Below are 12,697 nucleotides of genomic sequence, written 5' to 3' on the forward strand. Positions count from 1 at the left end.
GCTGGGAACGAAAGGGGCCCGATATTTCAATTAACCAATGGTCCTCGGGGAAGGGGGAAGAGTTGCTTGAGCTGGGCCCTTTATTTAAATGACAACTTTTGAAGTATTGTGGAGAAAGGTTGAGAGGAAAGGGATGAAGTAAGGAAAGACAAGTGTTCGTCGTGCGGTGTGACATTAAACCCGCAAGCAGTGACAGTTCTTAAAGAGCCCTTCAAATAGGTGCAAAAATAGTATTACCTTCACGAGTCAAGAAATGACTTATTTTATTTTTATTTTTTTCCGAATGTCGAAGCCAATGTTTTTTCTAACTACTATGTTGTAACTATAACCACTAAAACAGTTGTTCACAACCGTATTATTTGACAAGCTTTCATGGTTAGTATTTTACTATACGAAAAGCGCCAGCAAACGCCAAGAAAAGAGCAGCAGGTGGAAATAACCTTTTATTCCATTTTATTTCCTCCCACTAGCCGGAGCAGAAGAAAAACACCCGCAAACCATTCAAGCTATCAGCACAACCTATACCTTCGGGACGGGTAGGAAAAACATCGGTAGTAAATGAACACGTCCCCAGCGGCCAATGAAACAAACGAGCATTGCACGACGATGTCCCGCAAATGCTATCGTGCCTGTGCCCCGACACACTCGACACTACTTCCTGCTCCTGAAAGGCACTTTGAAATGACAACTCGAAACGATACCGACCGGCAAACCCACCCTTCAGCACCACCTTCTGCGAAACCACGGACGCTGTTCATTTTCCTTTTCGCCCGGGCACAAGTAGAACGAACTTCCGCTTCCGGTGGTATACGCGCGCGCGATAGGCGCGTCAACCACTTGCTCTAGGTTCGATGGCCAGCATATGCTCACTGCTGAGTGCAAAGTGGTACCGAGGGTTGAATCGTATAATAAAAACAGGCAACAACAAAAAAAGCTCTCCTTCTACGGGATGGGAGTGAGAGTGGGGTAAATGAAAACTTTCATGAATATTGAATCCCAGGCACGAATGTTAGCAATTTAATTCGAATGCTTCGGGCGCTCACCGTTCCGTTCAATGTAACGCGGCAGCAAACGCACTGAAAAAAAAAACGACATCATCATCGCCATCATCTAGTGATGATGATGGTAGTGGAAGTGAGTCTGTTTTGTTTTACTTTAGAACGTGTAGTATGGAAACAAAACAAAACCAAAAAACGCGCCCTACAGTTAAGTGAGAAATCTTCTCTAAAACTGCGTGCGAAAACGGGAGTGTTTTTATTTTGAGGCGGAAAGAAAATTGTTGAATTTCAATCGACCTCTTGGAGCTCTCTTTACGATTGCTTTGCTAAAGAGACCTTTTGCGTTTTTTTCTTGTTGTTTTTGTTGCTGCTGCTATCCCTGCACCCGCTTACTCAGTCGTACACTTCTTCGATGGGTGATGATGAGTTTTCTCAATCAAGGCGTTCCACGGTTTCTACTCACTTTTAAGCCGCACACTTTGTGCGCCAACTTAACACCGTTCGGCGTACCGTATGGCTTTGACGGTGTAAAAGCCCTTAATCGGCTTCGACAAAAGGAAAGCGAAAGCCAAAACCAGGAAACGCGATTCGAAATTCGTTTCCCTTTGCAAAAACCCCCTGGAACGCGGACGGCAAATTGATTTTGTTTCGGTCCGGCCTGATAAGGATTCCGCCAACACTAGACTACACTTACCCGAGCAATTTCCTTGCGCGTACAGCAAAAGTTGATAAAGTTGACGTTGACAAAGTCGGCTCCGTAGCACACGGTGACGGTTTTCTCCTCGAGCGTGTCCTGCGAGCCCATCGTCACGATCTGGCGTAGCTTCATGTCCTGTTCGGGAGAGGTTTTGTGGAGTAAAGAATTGAAAAAATAAAATCAGTAATCATTGTTCTTTTTAAACATTACTATATTGAACGCAACACTTTAATTTGATAAATTTTATTTGAGTCAATTTTTCTTTACGAGCGATCGCTTCGACGATCACTTTTTCAAACTTAACGGTCAATTACAAATTTAAGGTAAAGAAAATGTCAAGTGATTGTGTAATAACAACATACCAGGATAAGACGTTTTTGATCTATACCTAAAGTAATAAAACCTACACAGGAAACGCTGTACGACAATGCGTACCATAATTAAGGATAAGATTTACAGATTTCTAGGTACAGCCTAGCGGACTTTGCAACAGGAAAAGAACAAGATCAAACGATACGAAATCAGTTGCAATAAATAAACACCAGCGAAGTACGAATTTCCATAGCTTAGAAAGAATCTAGAATAAGCAAACGCAGATAAACATGAGCATTCATGTTTAATAGGTACCGAAATAGGATCGACAGCCGATACGAAATGAGTTCCAACGTTTAACCAACTAACCAATGATATGGGCAAGTTAGGTTATGATCACGAGATCCCAATTTCCGCACTAATACCACCTCAAGTCGAGAAGGGTACTGCTTTTAATTTCAAAAGCTTTCCAATTTTATTGTGATGGTTTGAAAGTACAATTTCCAAATGCTCTCCAAGCTTGTGCTTATTTCAATCTAATTCTCATTCTTGTTGCAACTGTTTGATCGTTCTGATCCAGTGGATCGTTCCAAGGTGCCATAGCTTATATTTTTTTAGGTTGTTAATGGGTGATTTGTTCCAGATGTTTTGCCAGCTCTAATTTATTAATCCTTTCCACCACAAAGATGCATCACTTCTGGAGTCACGTCAGAGTGTTTTTTGAGAAGCTGACAAATAGCTTTGAACCTTTGCTCGAATATATTAAAGGTTTATTTCTTGCACCTTAAAACAACAACTACAGATAGCTGGTTGAAGCATATTCACAACTGTTGTATATAGTTTTGGAAGCATCGTCTATGTCTATGCAACATTTTAGATCAACAAAAAGCATATTCAAACCTCAAGCCGTGTAAAGTAATATGTGTTTGATGAGTTATTTTATGTATTGTTAATTAAACACTCTGGGCCACTGTCATATCGTGCTTCGACGCACATTTCATCGGTCCTTTTTAAGTTACCCTTGTACAGTCGTAATGCAAATTGTTCCTATTGAAACTGCACCACAATATTCATAACATCCTCAGAACGTAGAAATGGCTTACGTACAAAATTCATCTCTTGTCTACGCTGGATGCGGTGTAAAATGTAATTTCATAGGAATACGATATCAAACAACCTAGTTTGCGAATGGCTGTCCAACTCTGCTGACCCTGACAGTCGACGAAACACTGGCCCACATTCTACAAAGTTATTACTTTCCCGCTTCTTGTCCCTTCACTCCGAATTAATCACCTATCGAAACTGTGCCTGACATAAAAAAAATATACATACACCGATTCTCCACTAGCGTTCCTAGAACCGGCATTCGGCCTGTAACGTACCTTTACCATTACATAAACCCGTTCAAACAACTTACTTCAAACACCCAGAAACTCACCGCTCCCTGCTCCAGCGCTCCAACAAAAACCCATTTCGCTTACACATGCAACGAGCGAGCAAATGTAAACAACCTTACTTTGGGACCTCTTCTTAAACACAAGCCGTAAACTTTCGTAAAAAGCGACAGCACGCCAGTGCTTCATCAGCACTGGAACGGCTTCATTACAGCACAGCCAAAGAAACGGAACGAGGTATAAACGGAGCCAACCAGGACCGGGAAAACCTTTTCCATGCAAATAGTTCCACCCCTATCCGCCACAAAAGTTCGAGCGTCAGAGTCAACAGCACTGGAAAGACGTCGAACCCTTGCCGTCCCATTTTCATACGGAGCCTGCTCGTTTTGCCGTCTCCCAAAATGCTCACCACCCTCGCTCGCTGTGCCAAGCGCAAATACTGTTCAATATTATATCGGTAACTTGATTTAAGCAACTCAATAAAGCAAACACAAACTCTACCATGTATGCGCACGGTGAACAATCTTTATGGAGTTGGCAACCCACCTTCTTCCACGGAGACAAACCGTGCATGAACGTTTGGAGCTTTGCTTTCCTGAAGCCTTTTTTTTGTCCAAGGTGCTAGCTTTTTCCCACGGTTCGTGTATCGCATGATGTTTGTAAATTCTTCAAAGAGTCGACTACCCTCCTGATGAAGACATCTAGAACGCTGCCCTCCACAAGGCGTGTATCGTTCCCGCAGGCAGCCGGGAAATATTGACAATCACATCAACAACTCGCAGCCCAGCTCACCCAGACGCGCTGCTACTTCCCTCCATGACTTTGATCGATCATGTTTACGGGCAGGTAAGGTTCACATTGCATTACCATTGCTGACGCCCTTCGGGTGTGCGGAGGGGGGTTAAAGAACGGTTCTCTTATTACCGTCACCCGATCGGAAGGTGCTACCTGGTGGCGCCGTTTTCTGTTTTGTTTCGTGCCCGTTTCTTACCTTACAACCGTACAGCGAAAATGGATACAGATAGCGAGTTTGTGTGTTCGGTTGAAAACATCCGAATATTTCGAATCAAGCCCACACTCACACCCCTCTGTGTTCTTTCCTTCCGCGTGCTGCTGCTTCCATCGTCTATTGACAGTAAATGAAACATGATACAGTAAGAAACGGAGAAGCACTTGGTCGCTTCACTGGCTTTTGCAAGCAAGACGCACGAAGAAGAACATACATGATGAACAAGCGGTACAATGTATTGCCTGAAGGGAACAACCAGGAGAGAGAATAAACACACGCTACACACTGTTTTGTGCTGAAACAGGAACCAAGCGAAGAAGATCGGAGAACACAACGAGAAAACAAATTGAATATATAAAAATGGAAAGTGTGTTCCTTCCAATAGTAGAATTTTTACCTTTTTTTACACGCATACATACACAGACAGCCACAGGGCTACACTGGTTAGCGAAAAACGCGATGAAAACACCAAACGACAGCCGAAGGGAAATCAATTTCCACCGAAAAAAGGGGCATGGCAAATTTCTCCGCCCCACGTGGAAGGTGTCTGCAAGGGAAGTTGCTCTGAAAATTACGCCAGTGTTCCCCACCTGGAGGTGTGCTTTGCCTTGCCTTCGACTCCGAAATTGAAAACATCATCAAGCTTCACGTACGCGCGCGTGTGTGTGTGTGTTGCCGGAAGCAAAAGCAAAACGGTTCCTTTTTCGCTGTCCCGCTGTCCCGAAGGAGCAGCTTCTGCGCTCGAATGTTGTTTGATGATTTACGAAACATTTTGTGCTGCTTCCGTGTGGCTTACTCTTTTGTGAGTCGGTTTTTTTGTTGCTTTCATTCTTTTGCTAGATAAATTTTGTACCTTAGGGTATCATAAATCAACCGGAGGAAACAATCGAATGTGTCAACCAAGCTTTTACGCTCTTTTTCTCTTGGCAATATCTTTCGCCGCATGCTCAATTCAAAAGAGACGCTGTCGATAAAGGCTTCCATGAGCATGATTAATTTGTACATTTTCTCATTAATATGCCATTAGGAACGGTTTTTTGCACAGCGTGAGTGTAATTTTAACCAATGTCACTCAAGCGAAGATCAAGTACAACTTGATACGAAAAGAACTTTCTAAAAGATGGAAATAATGGTAGCTGAAATGCGACCAAAAATGCCATTGCAATGTTGAAATTGAAAGCATTTCTTAGCTTTATGAGTTTGATGTTTTTCATTTTAAATTTATTCAGATATTACAATTGATACAAATCGTTTTTCTCTTTTTTTTTTGAAGAATAAATGCATTGCTAGGCCTCCGCATCCGGTTCGAAGGACCAAAATAATCTTTACGGTTTCTCAACACAATAGTTGTTCCTGAAGTATCCAAATTCATCAGCCTCATTCATAATTAAAACATCTTACCCCAACCCATTATAATATTTGATTAAATTCTCATGTCTTTATTCAAACCCCGTCTCCAGAAAACTGCCTCTCCTTAAATCCTGTTATCTCCATAAATAACAGTTTACATTAGCTTGGAGAGGTGATAAAACGGAACATCTTCATTGTTCTTTTTTCTTTCCGTCGTCCCTATACCCAAGCTCTTGAGCAGACGGGTTATTGGGGACATTGTCCAGCGTACACTCCGTTTCACAAAGGACTCTGATATCACGAATCCAAATTGGGACGCAAAAGCACGTGAAATAATGTAGCCTTCTTTACGCACTTCGACACCGGACCGACAGAACACGCACTGCGGCAACCCAATACGCCAACTAGCACCGGTCACCTTAAGCCCTTAACGCAAACTCACCACAAACCTTATCCCTTTGCATAATCCCCCACATCATCGTTAATAGATGTGGAGGTATCAAGAGAGCGAGTGAAAGGTAAAGGATGTAAAAGTAGCAAATAAAAAACAAAGATAACGCTGCCACAAGAGAGCACACGAAAAAACGAAATAGCGTCTCGCTCTCGCTCTCGCATACACCGATATCTTATCTTCAATCCGACCCCTATCTTTAAGCTAATCAAAGCTCGAAGAACGAGTGTACTGCCCCGCTCCTACTCCCCCACGCGATTTCCCAAGGCCACGCCTGGATTAGGGCCGGTGAAAGTGCGACACAAATGAAAGGATTTTCGACGCATACGGCCGGCTTTCCGAGGGTGCTAACGAAACCGCCTCAAAACACACGTAACTTTTTACGATGGTCCATTCTGGAGGTGTAAGGCGAAAAAAGAAGACGAAGCCGAAGGCACGATTATGGAACATCCGTTTGTTACGGCACGGTATGGGACATCATCCCCATCATATTACATTCGTTTCGTTCCGAGTGTCGGTTGGTGATACTTGCAGGGAAAATCTCACCATAGGTGTTTGTCTAGTGTGACCAATGCAAAGGGACAAACAGACGCTCTCCGACACCGACACACACGTGACACGGAGGAAAAAATGGAAAGGTTATAAAACGAATCTTCATCCTCATCAAAATCATCAGAAAAGGGGGTTTTCTCACCCAGCCAGCCGAACCAACTGCAACGTTCGCATCGTTTAGAAAGGTGGCATTGGAAGGAAGCAGCAAGATAGGACGAGACAAAAAATGAAAAATGATCCCCTACTCACTTTCCCTCCCCATCGGCAACGCATGATGAAAATGGTGTGAAAAAGGTGAGCTTTTCATTTGGTACTTTATTCATCCATTTTGCTGCAGTCGCGTTTAGATGATTGCCGGCACTGTTGCTGCCAGTGAAAGCTCGAGCAAAAGGAGAGTTAGTGTGGGAAACATAGCACCAAAGCACCGTTCAACACTCCACACAACATATACAGCGAACGGCGAGAGCATTATGCCCCCCTCCCCTCCCCCCAAACAGGGCTGAAAGCCCTGAAAGCTTAAGGTGCGGTTGTAAAAATGGAATATAAAGTACGGTAGTTAAATTTAATTGGATCAGCACGATGATGTGCCCCTGCACTGTCCATCAACACAATGGGTCACCAGAGAGTACGGAGGATAATGAAGGACAGTTCGGTGGCTACTGAGCTGGGATGGAGGCACAAACGCACAAGAAACAAGAAAGGAAAAAAAACAACCAGTACCAATCCCTACACAGGATTCGTCTCGGCTCGTCTAAACGCGATGACGGGATAAGCGGTGAATGATCGCATAATTAATTCGAGCCCATTTAGGCCGACCATTCAAGCGAAAAATGGTGTGGTACACTGCCTTCCGCCTAAATGCGCCGCTGAGTGGTGGTACACTACACTCTCGAGGCCTATTAAGGCGGGGAACCAGGTGGAGCGAAGTGAAGTGGAAGCCCAAGTCACCGTGTAGAGACGAAAAGTGCAAAAATTCAACCCACCTTAAGGAGTCAACTTTTTGGAGCCATCCAGACGGGGACAAAGATACACGCCGGGATCGACCCGGGTTCGCGACGCCCGTAAATGTCAGCTGACGACCAAACTCGATTCTGTTAATTAGTTTCCATTGCCATCGCCAACGCTTTGGCTTTTCGGAGCGTTGGCTTTTCGATAAAGTCGCCCAGCGCGTTCGATTCGTTTTCACTTTCACTGTGCGAAGTGTCGCTTTCGCTAAAGGTTACACACTTGTCTTGTCTTGTTCGAGGAATTTTAAAGGGTGAGTGAAATTTATGACCATCCTGTGAGCAACAATTTAACTCCTTGCTGCAAAGCAGCGGGCCAAAAATAAAGCCAGCCAGATGGGACGAACGCAGGGAGTCGCAGGGTGTAATTTGTCATTTTCCATAAATTAATGCCAGAGGAGCCGTGAATAGGGGGAGTTTCTTGTTTTTTTTTTTTTTGGACGTTCGACGAACATTGAACCTTATCACCAACTAAAACACAACTAGTTAACGCTCTTTCTTGCTGCTGGAATTGCTCTCTTTCACTAGCCAAGTGGTATCGATTTATGATGAAAATGTCAACTTACACCACAAACAGTGGGATTTCATAATGCGGTCAGATATAAGTCATAGTTTGTGACTGTGTAACTAATCCATTCACATAATTGATGCTAAGCTTTAGCGGTTATTTTAATTTGATTGAACTACTTCACATCAGCTTTTTATCATTTTGAATGTTACATACGATCAATAAAAGAGTCAACTACAGGTTAGTTTTAATTTAAGATGGAATTAAAAATAAATAAACAAACTCTCTTGAGCTTTAAGCTTTTGCAATATTAGTATTATCCTGAAATACTCATAAGATCGCATACAAAAATTATCAACACTTAAATTCAGGTACAAATCATGTGTATTAAGACACACCAAACAAAAAATAGCACAAGTAAATTCAAAGGAACCAGAAAAAGAGACTACAGTGCAACAGAAACCACCACAAAAATAGCCCAAAGTCTTAATTTAACCACTAATTTTCTCTTTCGCTACATCCAACCTGTTAAAAAAGAGAGCAGTAAAACCACAGCAGCAACCTAAACGGAAGCGAAAGAAAGCTAAATCGAACCTAAATGCACTTCCGCCAATCAATCTGTCAAAAGGGGCAAAGTAAAAATAAGCTACCATCAACCCCGACCCCAGCGGGTGTTCTGAAAGGGTCAGGGCAGCAAAAGCCCTTCGGCGCAACGGCCCCATAAATAGCCCGAGTGAGTCCCGCCCAACCCCCGCACTATCGGAAATCGGAACTTACCCTCGGCTTCTTGGCGTACTGTCCGGTGCGAACGTCGCGAATGGTGGCAATGTCCAGCATGTCCATCTCGTGGTTCTGATCCACCCAGTACAGAAAGAAGCCCTTGACATCGACCCGCAGCGTCACCGGTGTACCGTTGCACGAGTCCTGAAAATAGAAGCGAGCGAAGAAGCGCGCAAAGAGAAGGAAACGAAACCACATCAGTGAAATTCAGTGCCTGCTTGTTTTTTTTTTTTCGTCCCCCTCAGAGCGCACTGCTCAGTTGCGCGTGTCGATTTGTCGAGCGGTGCGGGAAATTTATGTTCCGAGAGAGCTTTTTTTGTTTTGGGTGCGTCTGTTTCTTTCTTTCGTTTCCCGTTTTTTTACTCGTTCGCATATCGAAACACGTCTTGAGGTGGTGGGTGCGCGCATTCGGGTGCAAAAATTACGACTAAAAGCTTTTCGCAATAACCTCACATTTTAACCTTTGGTCTCGGCTTTTCTCGCTCTGCTTGCAGTTGAGCTTTGGTGGGCCAATCCAATTAGGCTACACTTTGGCCCGCCGCGAGAATATGTGCAGTGGGCCATTCCGTTTCTGGTGGAGTGATTCTGATTTCACCCATTTGCATGCACGGCACGAACTGATCGTGTGATAGCGAAGGTGAGCGTGGTGATGGTTTTGGGAATCGATTAACTTAATGCTATGGTTGGGAAGACATAAGTTCTTCGCATTCTGTGTAAGTGAAAGGAAATGAGCTCACTAGCTTAGCGTAACACACACAAATGACTAATGTTGCCCTAAAAGTGGGCTGACCAGACGTTCCGTATTTATCGGAACAGTCTCGTTCTTTAAACAAAAAGATGACGTCCTGTCCTATGTGTGAAAATTCTAAGTTTGTCCCTTGTTTTTATGTGCTAGTCTAATGGACGTTGATTGTTTAAATTATTGTTACGGATATAAGAGATGATATTTTTCTCTCTATGTATAAAAATCTCGTGTCACGGTGTTTTTTGCCAGCAACCTCCGAAAGGTCCGGATCATTTTCAACGAAACTTTGCACACACCTTATTAATAGATTTTAAGACTTACATAATATTCAGATGTTACTCTAAATTAAATTTAATTGCAATTTTCTAACTTCCATACAAACAGCAGGTTTGTTGTTGCTGTATACAATACTTTGACACTTGGTGTAAGATACCTGGCGTTTTACACTCGACGATGGGATACTGTTACGATACGGCCACGGTACAATTTTCCCAAAAAGGAAAGCAATGATAGACGCGCGTGTGTAAGAGAAATAAAAACATGTCACTGGTGTATTATCCTTATTACCCAAAAGATGGCGAAATCCCTGATCGCAAAACGTTTGATCACAAAATCCATGCTCGCAGAATTCTAGGTCGCAAGCTTCAAGGTCGCAGAACACTTAGTCGCAAAATTATTGGTCACAAAATCCTTTGTCGCAAATATCTTGGTCACAAAATCCATGGACGCAAAGTTCTTAGTCGCAAATATCTTGGACACAATCTTCTTGGTCGCAAAATTGTCAGTCGCCGACTTCTTGGCCGCAAATATCTTGCTCGCGAACTTTATTTGGTCGCAAAATTCTTGGACGTAAACCTCTTGGTCGCAATATCCTTGATCGCGAAATTCTAGATCACAAACTTCATGGTCACAAAGTTCTTGGTTGGCGATGTTGTTAATCACAAAATTCTTAGTCACCATCTTCTTGGTTGCAAAATTCATGGTCGCAAAATTCTTGGTCACAAAAACCAACGTGAATATTATAAACCACCATAGTGGAAAAGTATTAGGTTTCAGCATTTCATCATTCGCTCTCCAGAACAATAGACACGCTGATCAAGATATGCGCCATGTTATCAAACCATCAGCACCAATGCCGTCTCGAGGACGCGTTGGGAAGGGTTTTGGGTTCGTTAGGAAGGTTTGCGTGGATCTTTCCCAAAATCCATCCGGTAACCATATTTGGCCCCAACTTCCGGCTTCAGGAAATGACCAGCAGCAAGCAGCGGCAGTGAGATTACAAGACGATATTAATGTATCGATGAAACCAACGGTCCCCGTAGTAGCCTGACGATGGTTGCGCTTTGCGTAATCATCGTCCCAGGTTCATGATCGCTAATGGGTGGTTGAGCTTTTCGGCTACCGACGACGACCGCCCCAAGGGCGACACAACCGTGCGGTTGGTGATTATGTTCGCTTCCGGTGCAGCAACCGCGATCTAGATACCAGCGGGAAGGCATCGCTGAAGCAACATGAGTACGCCACGCACAAACAAAGCCACTGATTGATGAGGGGGCTATACCGCGTCTTTAGCTCGATACATTATGCACGAGCAGAAAAGGGCTTGCGCTAATGGTCCGGTACAGATTGGACGTGACCAATAAAAATGAATTCCTCCGGACGGAGCGAACACGCTTACGATAAGAAATGGAGTCGAACATTTTGTGCAAGTTTGTTACCATTAAGTTCCGGGCAAATCTCGAGATTGTGTCAAAGGTTCAGAAAAACCATTTACTCCAGTGTGCGTGTGTGTGTGCGCGTACGTGTGTATGTCTGTAATTCCTGTACAATCATCCCCTAACGTCGTGTACAAAGCACAACCATCACATTGTTGCTACCCCTTTTGTTACGGCTGCGATACACCTTTACCCTTTTTTCTGTGCTGATCGTTTTATTTTCACTCAGGATAAAAGGCCACCGCGACGACGGCCCGACGACGGTAGCTGTTTGTTTTCACAGCACCAAAACGGCCATCGACGCGGAAAATGAAACCCATTTCCGGACGAGCTGGAGACGAACGCCAGGACGCTGGCAAGGCTGGACAACTTCCACCGCGATAGCAAACAGTGCAGTAAAATACAGTGTTACGCCACGTTCAAAAGGGAAGCAAATTCACCTGATGCCGCAGCCCAGTAGTGTAGCAGGTAAACCTATTCCCAGGTGAGACCGTTTCCATTCTTCAACATTGCCCGCATTTCCGCCCACCTTTCACTCTGCCAGGTGCGAGTGTGATTGTGTTCTACATTGTTGTTTCTTATTTGACCCTGTTGATTCCCTTCATCCACCCTGTATGCTCCATCCCATCAGCAAATTCCTTTTACGATTGAGAAGGTTGTAAAAATGCACACATGTTGATTTACGATGCCAGCGGTTGCGCGGTTTGCCGAACCATCCAACAGCCACAGTTTTGTTGGAAGCATTGCGGTGATCCCAGCACGATTCTTCGAAACGAAGCACGGTAGCAGATACTATATCACGCACACACACACAAACACATACACATCCATACACGCTCACAGCACGGCAGAAAATATTGATGGACTTTGGTGGTGGAGGAGGAAAGCAGCTTTAGAGCTTTAGGGAAGGAAAAAGCTACGAAGGATTATACATCATACCGGGTGATGTTGCATCGACGTACAAAGTGCAACACACATCGCATTGGTTGCAGGTGGACTGAAAGGTTTGCAAATTAAATCGCATTACCGTCAGGTGCAGGCTACATTGTGTGCAGCACAAAAAGGATTCAAAATTGGATATTGCAAAGTTATTGGTTTGTTCATGCGATGTTTTTCTAGCGTTAAAAAAAACAGTTCATGTATACAAGAAAAAATGTTTAAAAATCTAACAATATTTGAAAA

The 12,697-nt window shown here is 43.7% G+C and overlaps 1 protein-coding gene across 7 annotated transcripts in view; it reads right to left on the reverse strand.

Moving 5' to 3' along the window:
- Window positions 1-12,697, reverse strand: part of LOC121595616 (1-phosphatidylinositol 4,5-bisphosphate phosphodiesterase classes I and II) — a 93,803-nt gene that overhangs the window by 39,178 nt on the left and 41,928 nt on the right. For all 7 annotated transcript variants that reach the window (XM_041919705.1, XM_041919700.1, XM_041919704.1 and 4 more), the window contains 2 exons: window positions 9,053-9,199; window positions 1,693-1,830 (listed from right to left, as the gene is read on the reverse strand). In XM_041919705.1, the coding sequence (XP_041775639.1) occupies window positions 1,693-1,830; window positions 9,053-9,199 (285 nt within the window). The remainder of the gene's footprint in view (window positions 1-1,692; window positions 1,831-9,052; window positions 9,200-12,697) is intronic.

The sequence above is a fragment of the Anopheles merus genome, chromosome 3R (genome assembly GCF_017562075.2).
Source record: "Anopheles merus strain MAF chromosome 3R, AmerM5.1, whole genome shotgun sequence".
Taxonomy (NCBI): domain Eukaryota; kingdom Metazoa; phylum Arthropoda; class Insecta; order Diptera; family Culicidae; genus Anopheles; species Anopheles merus.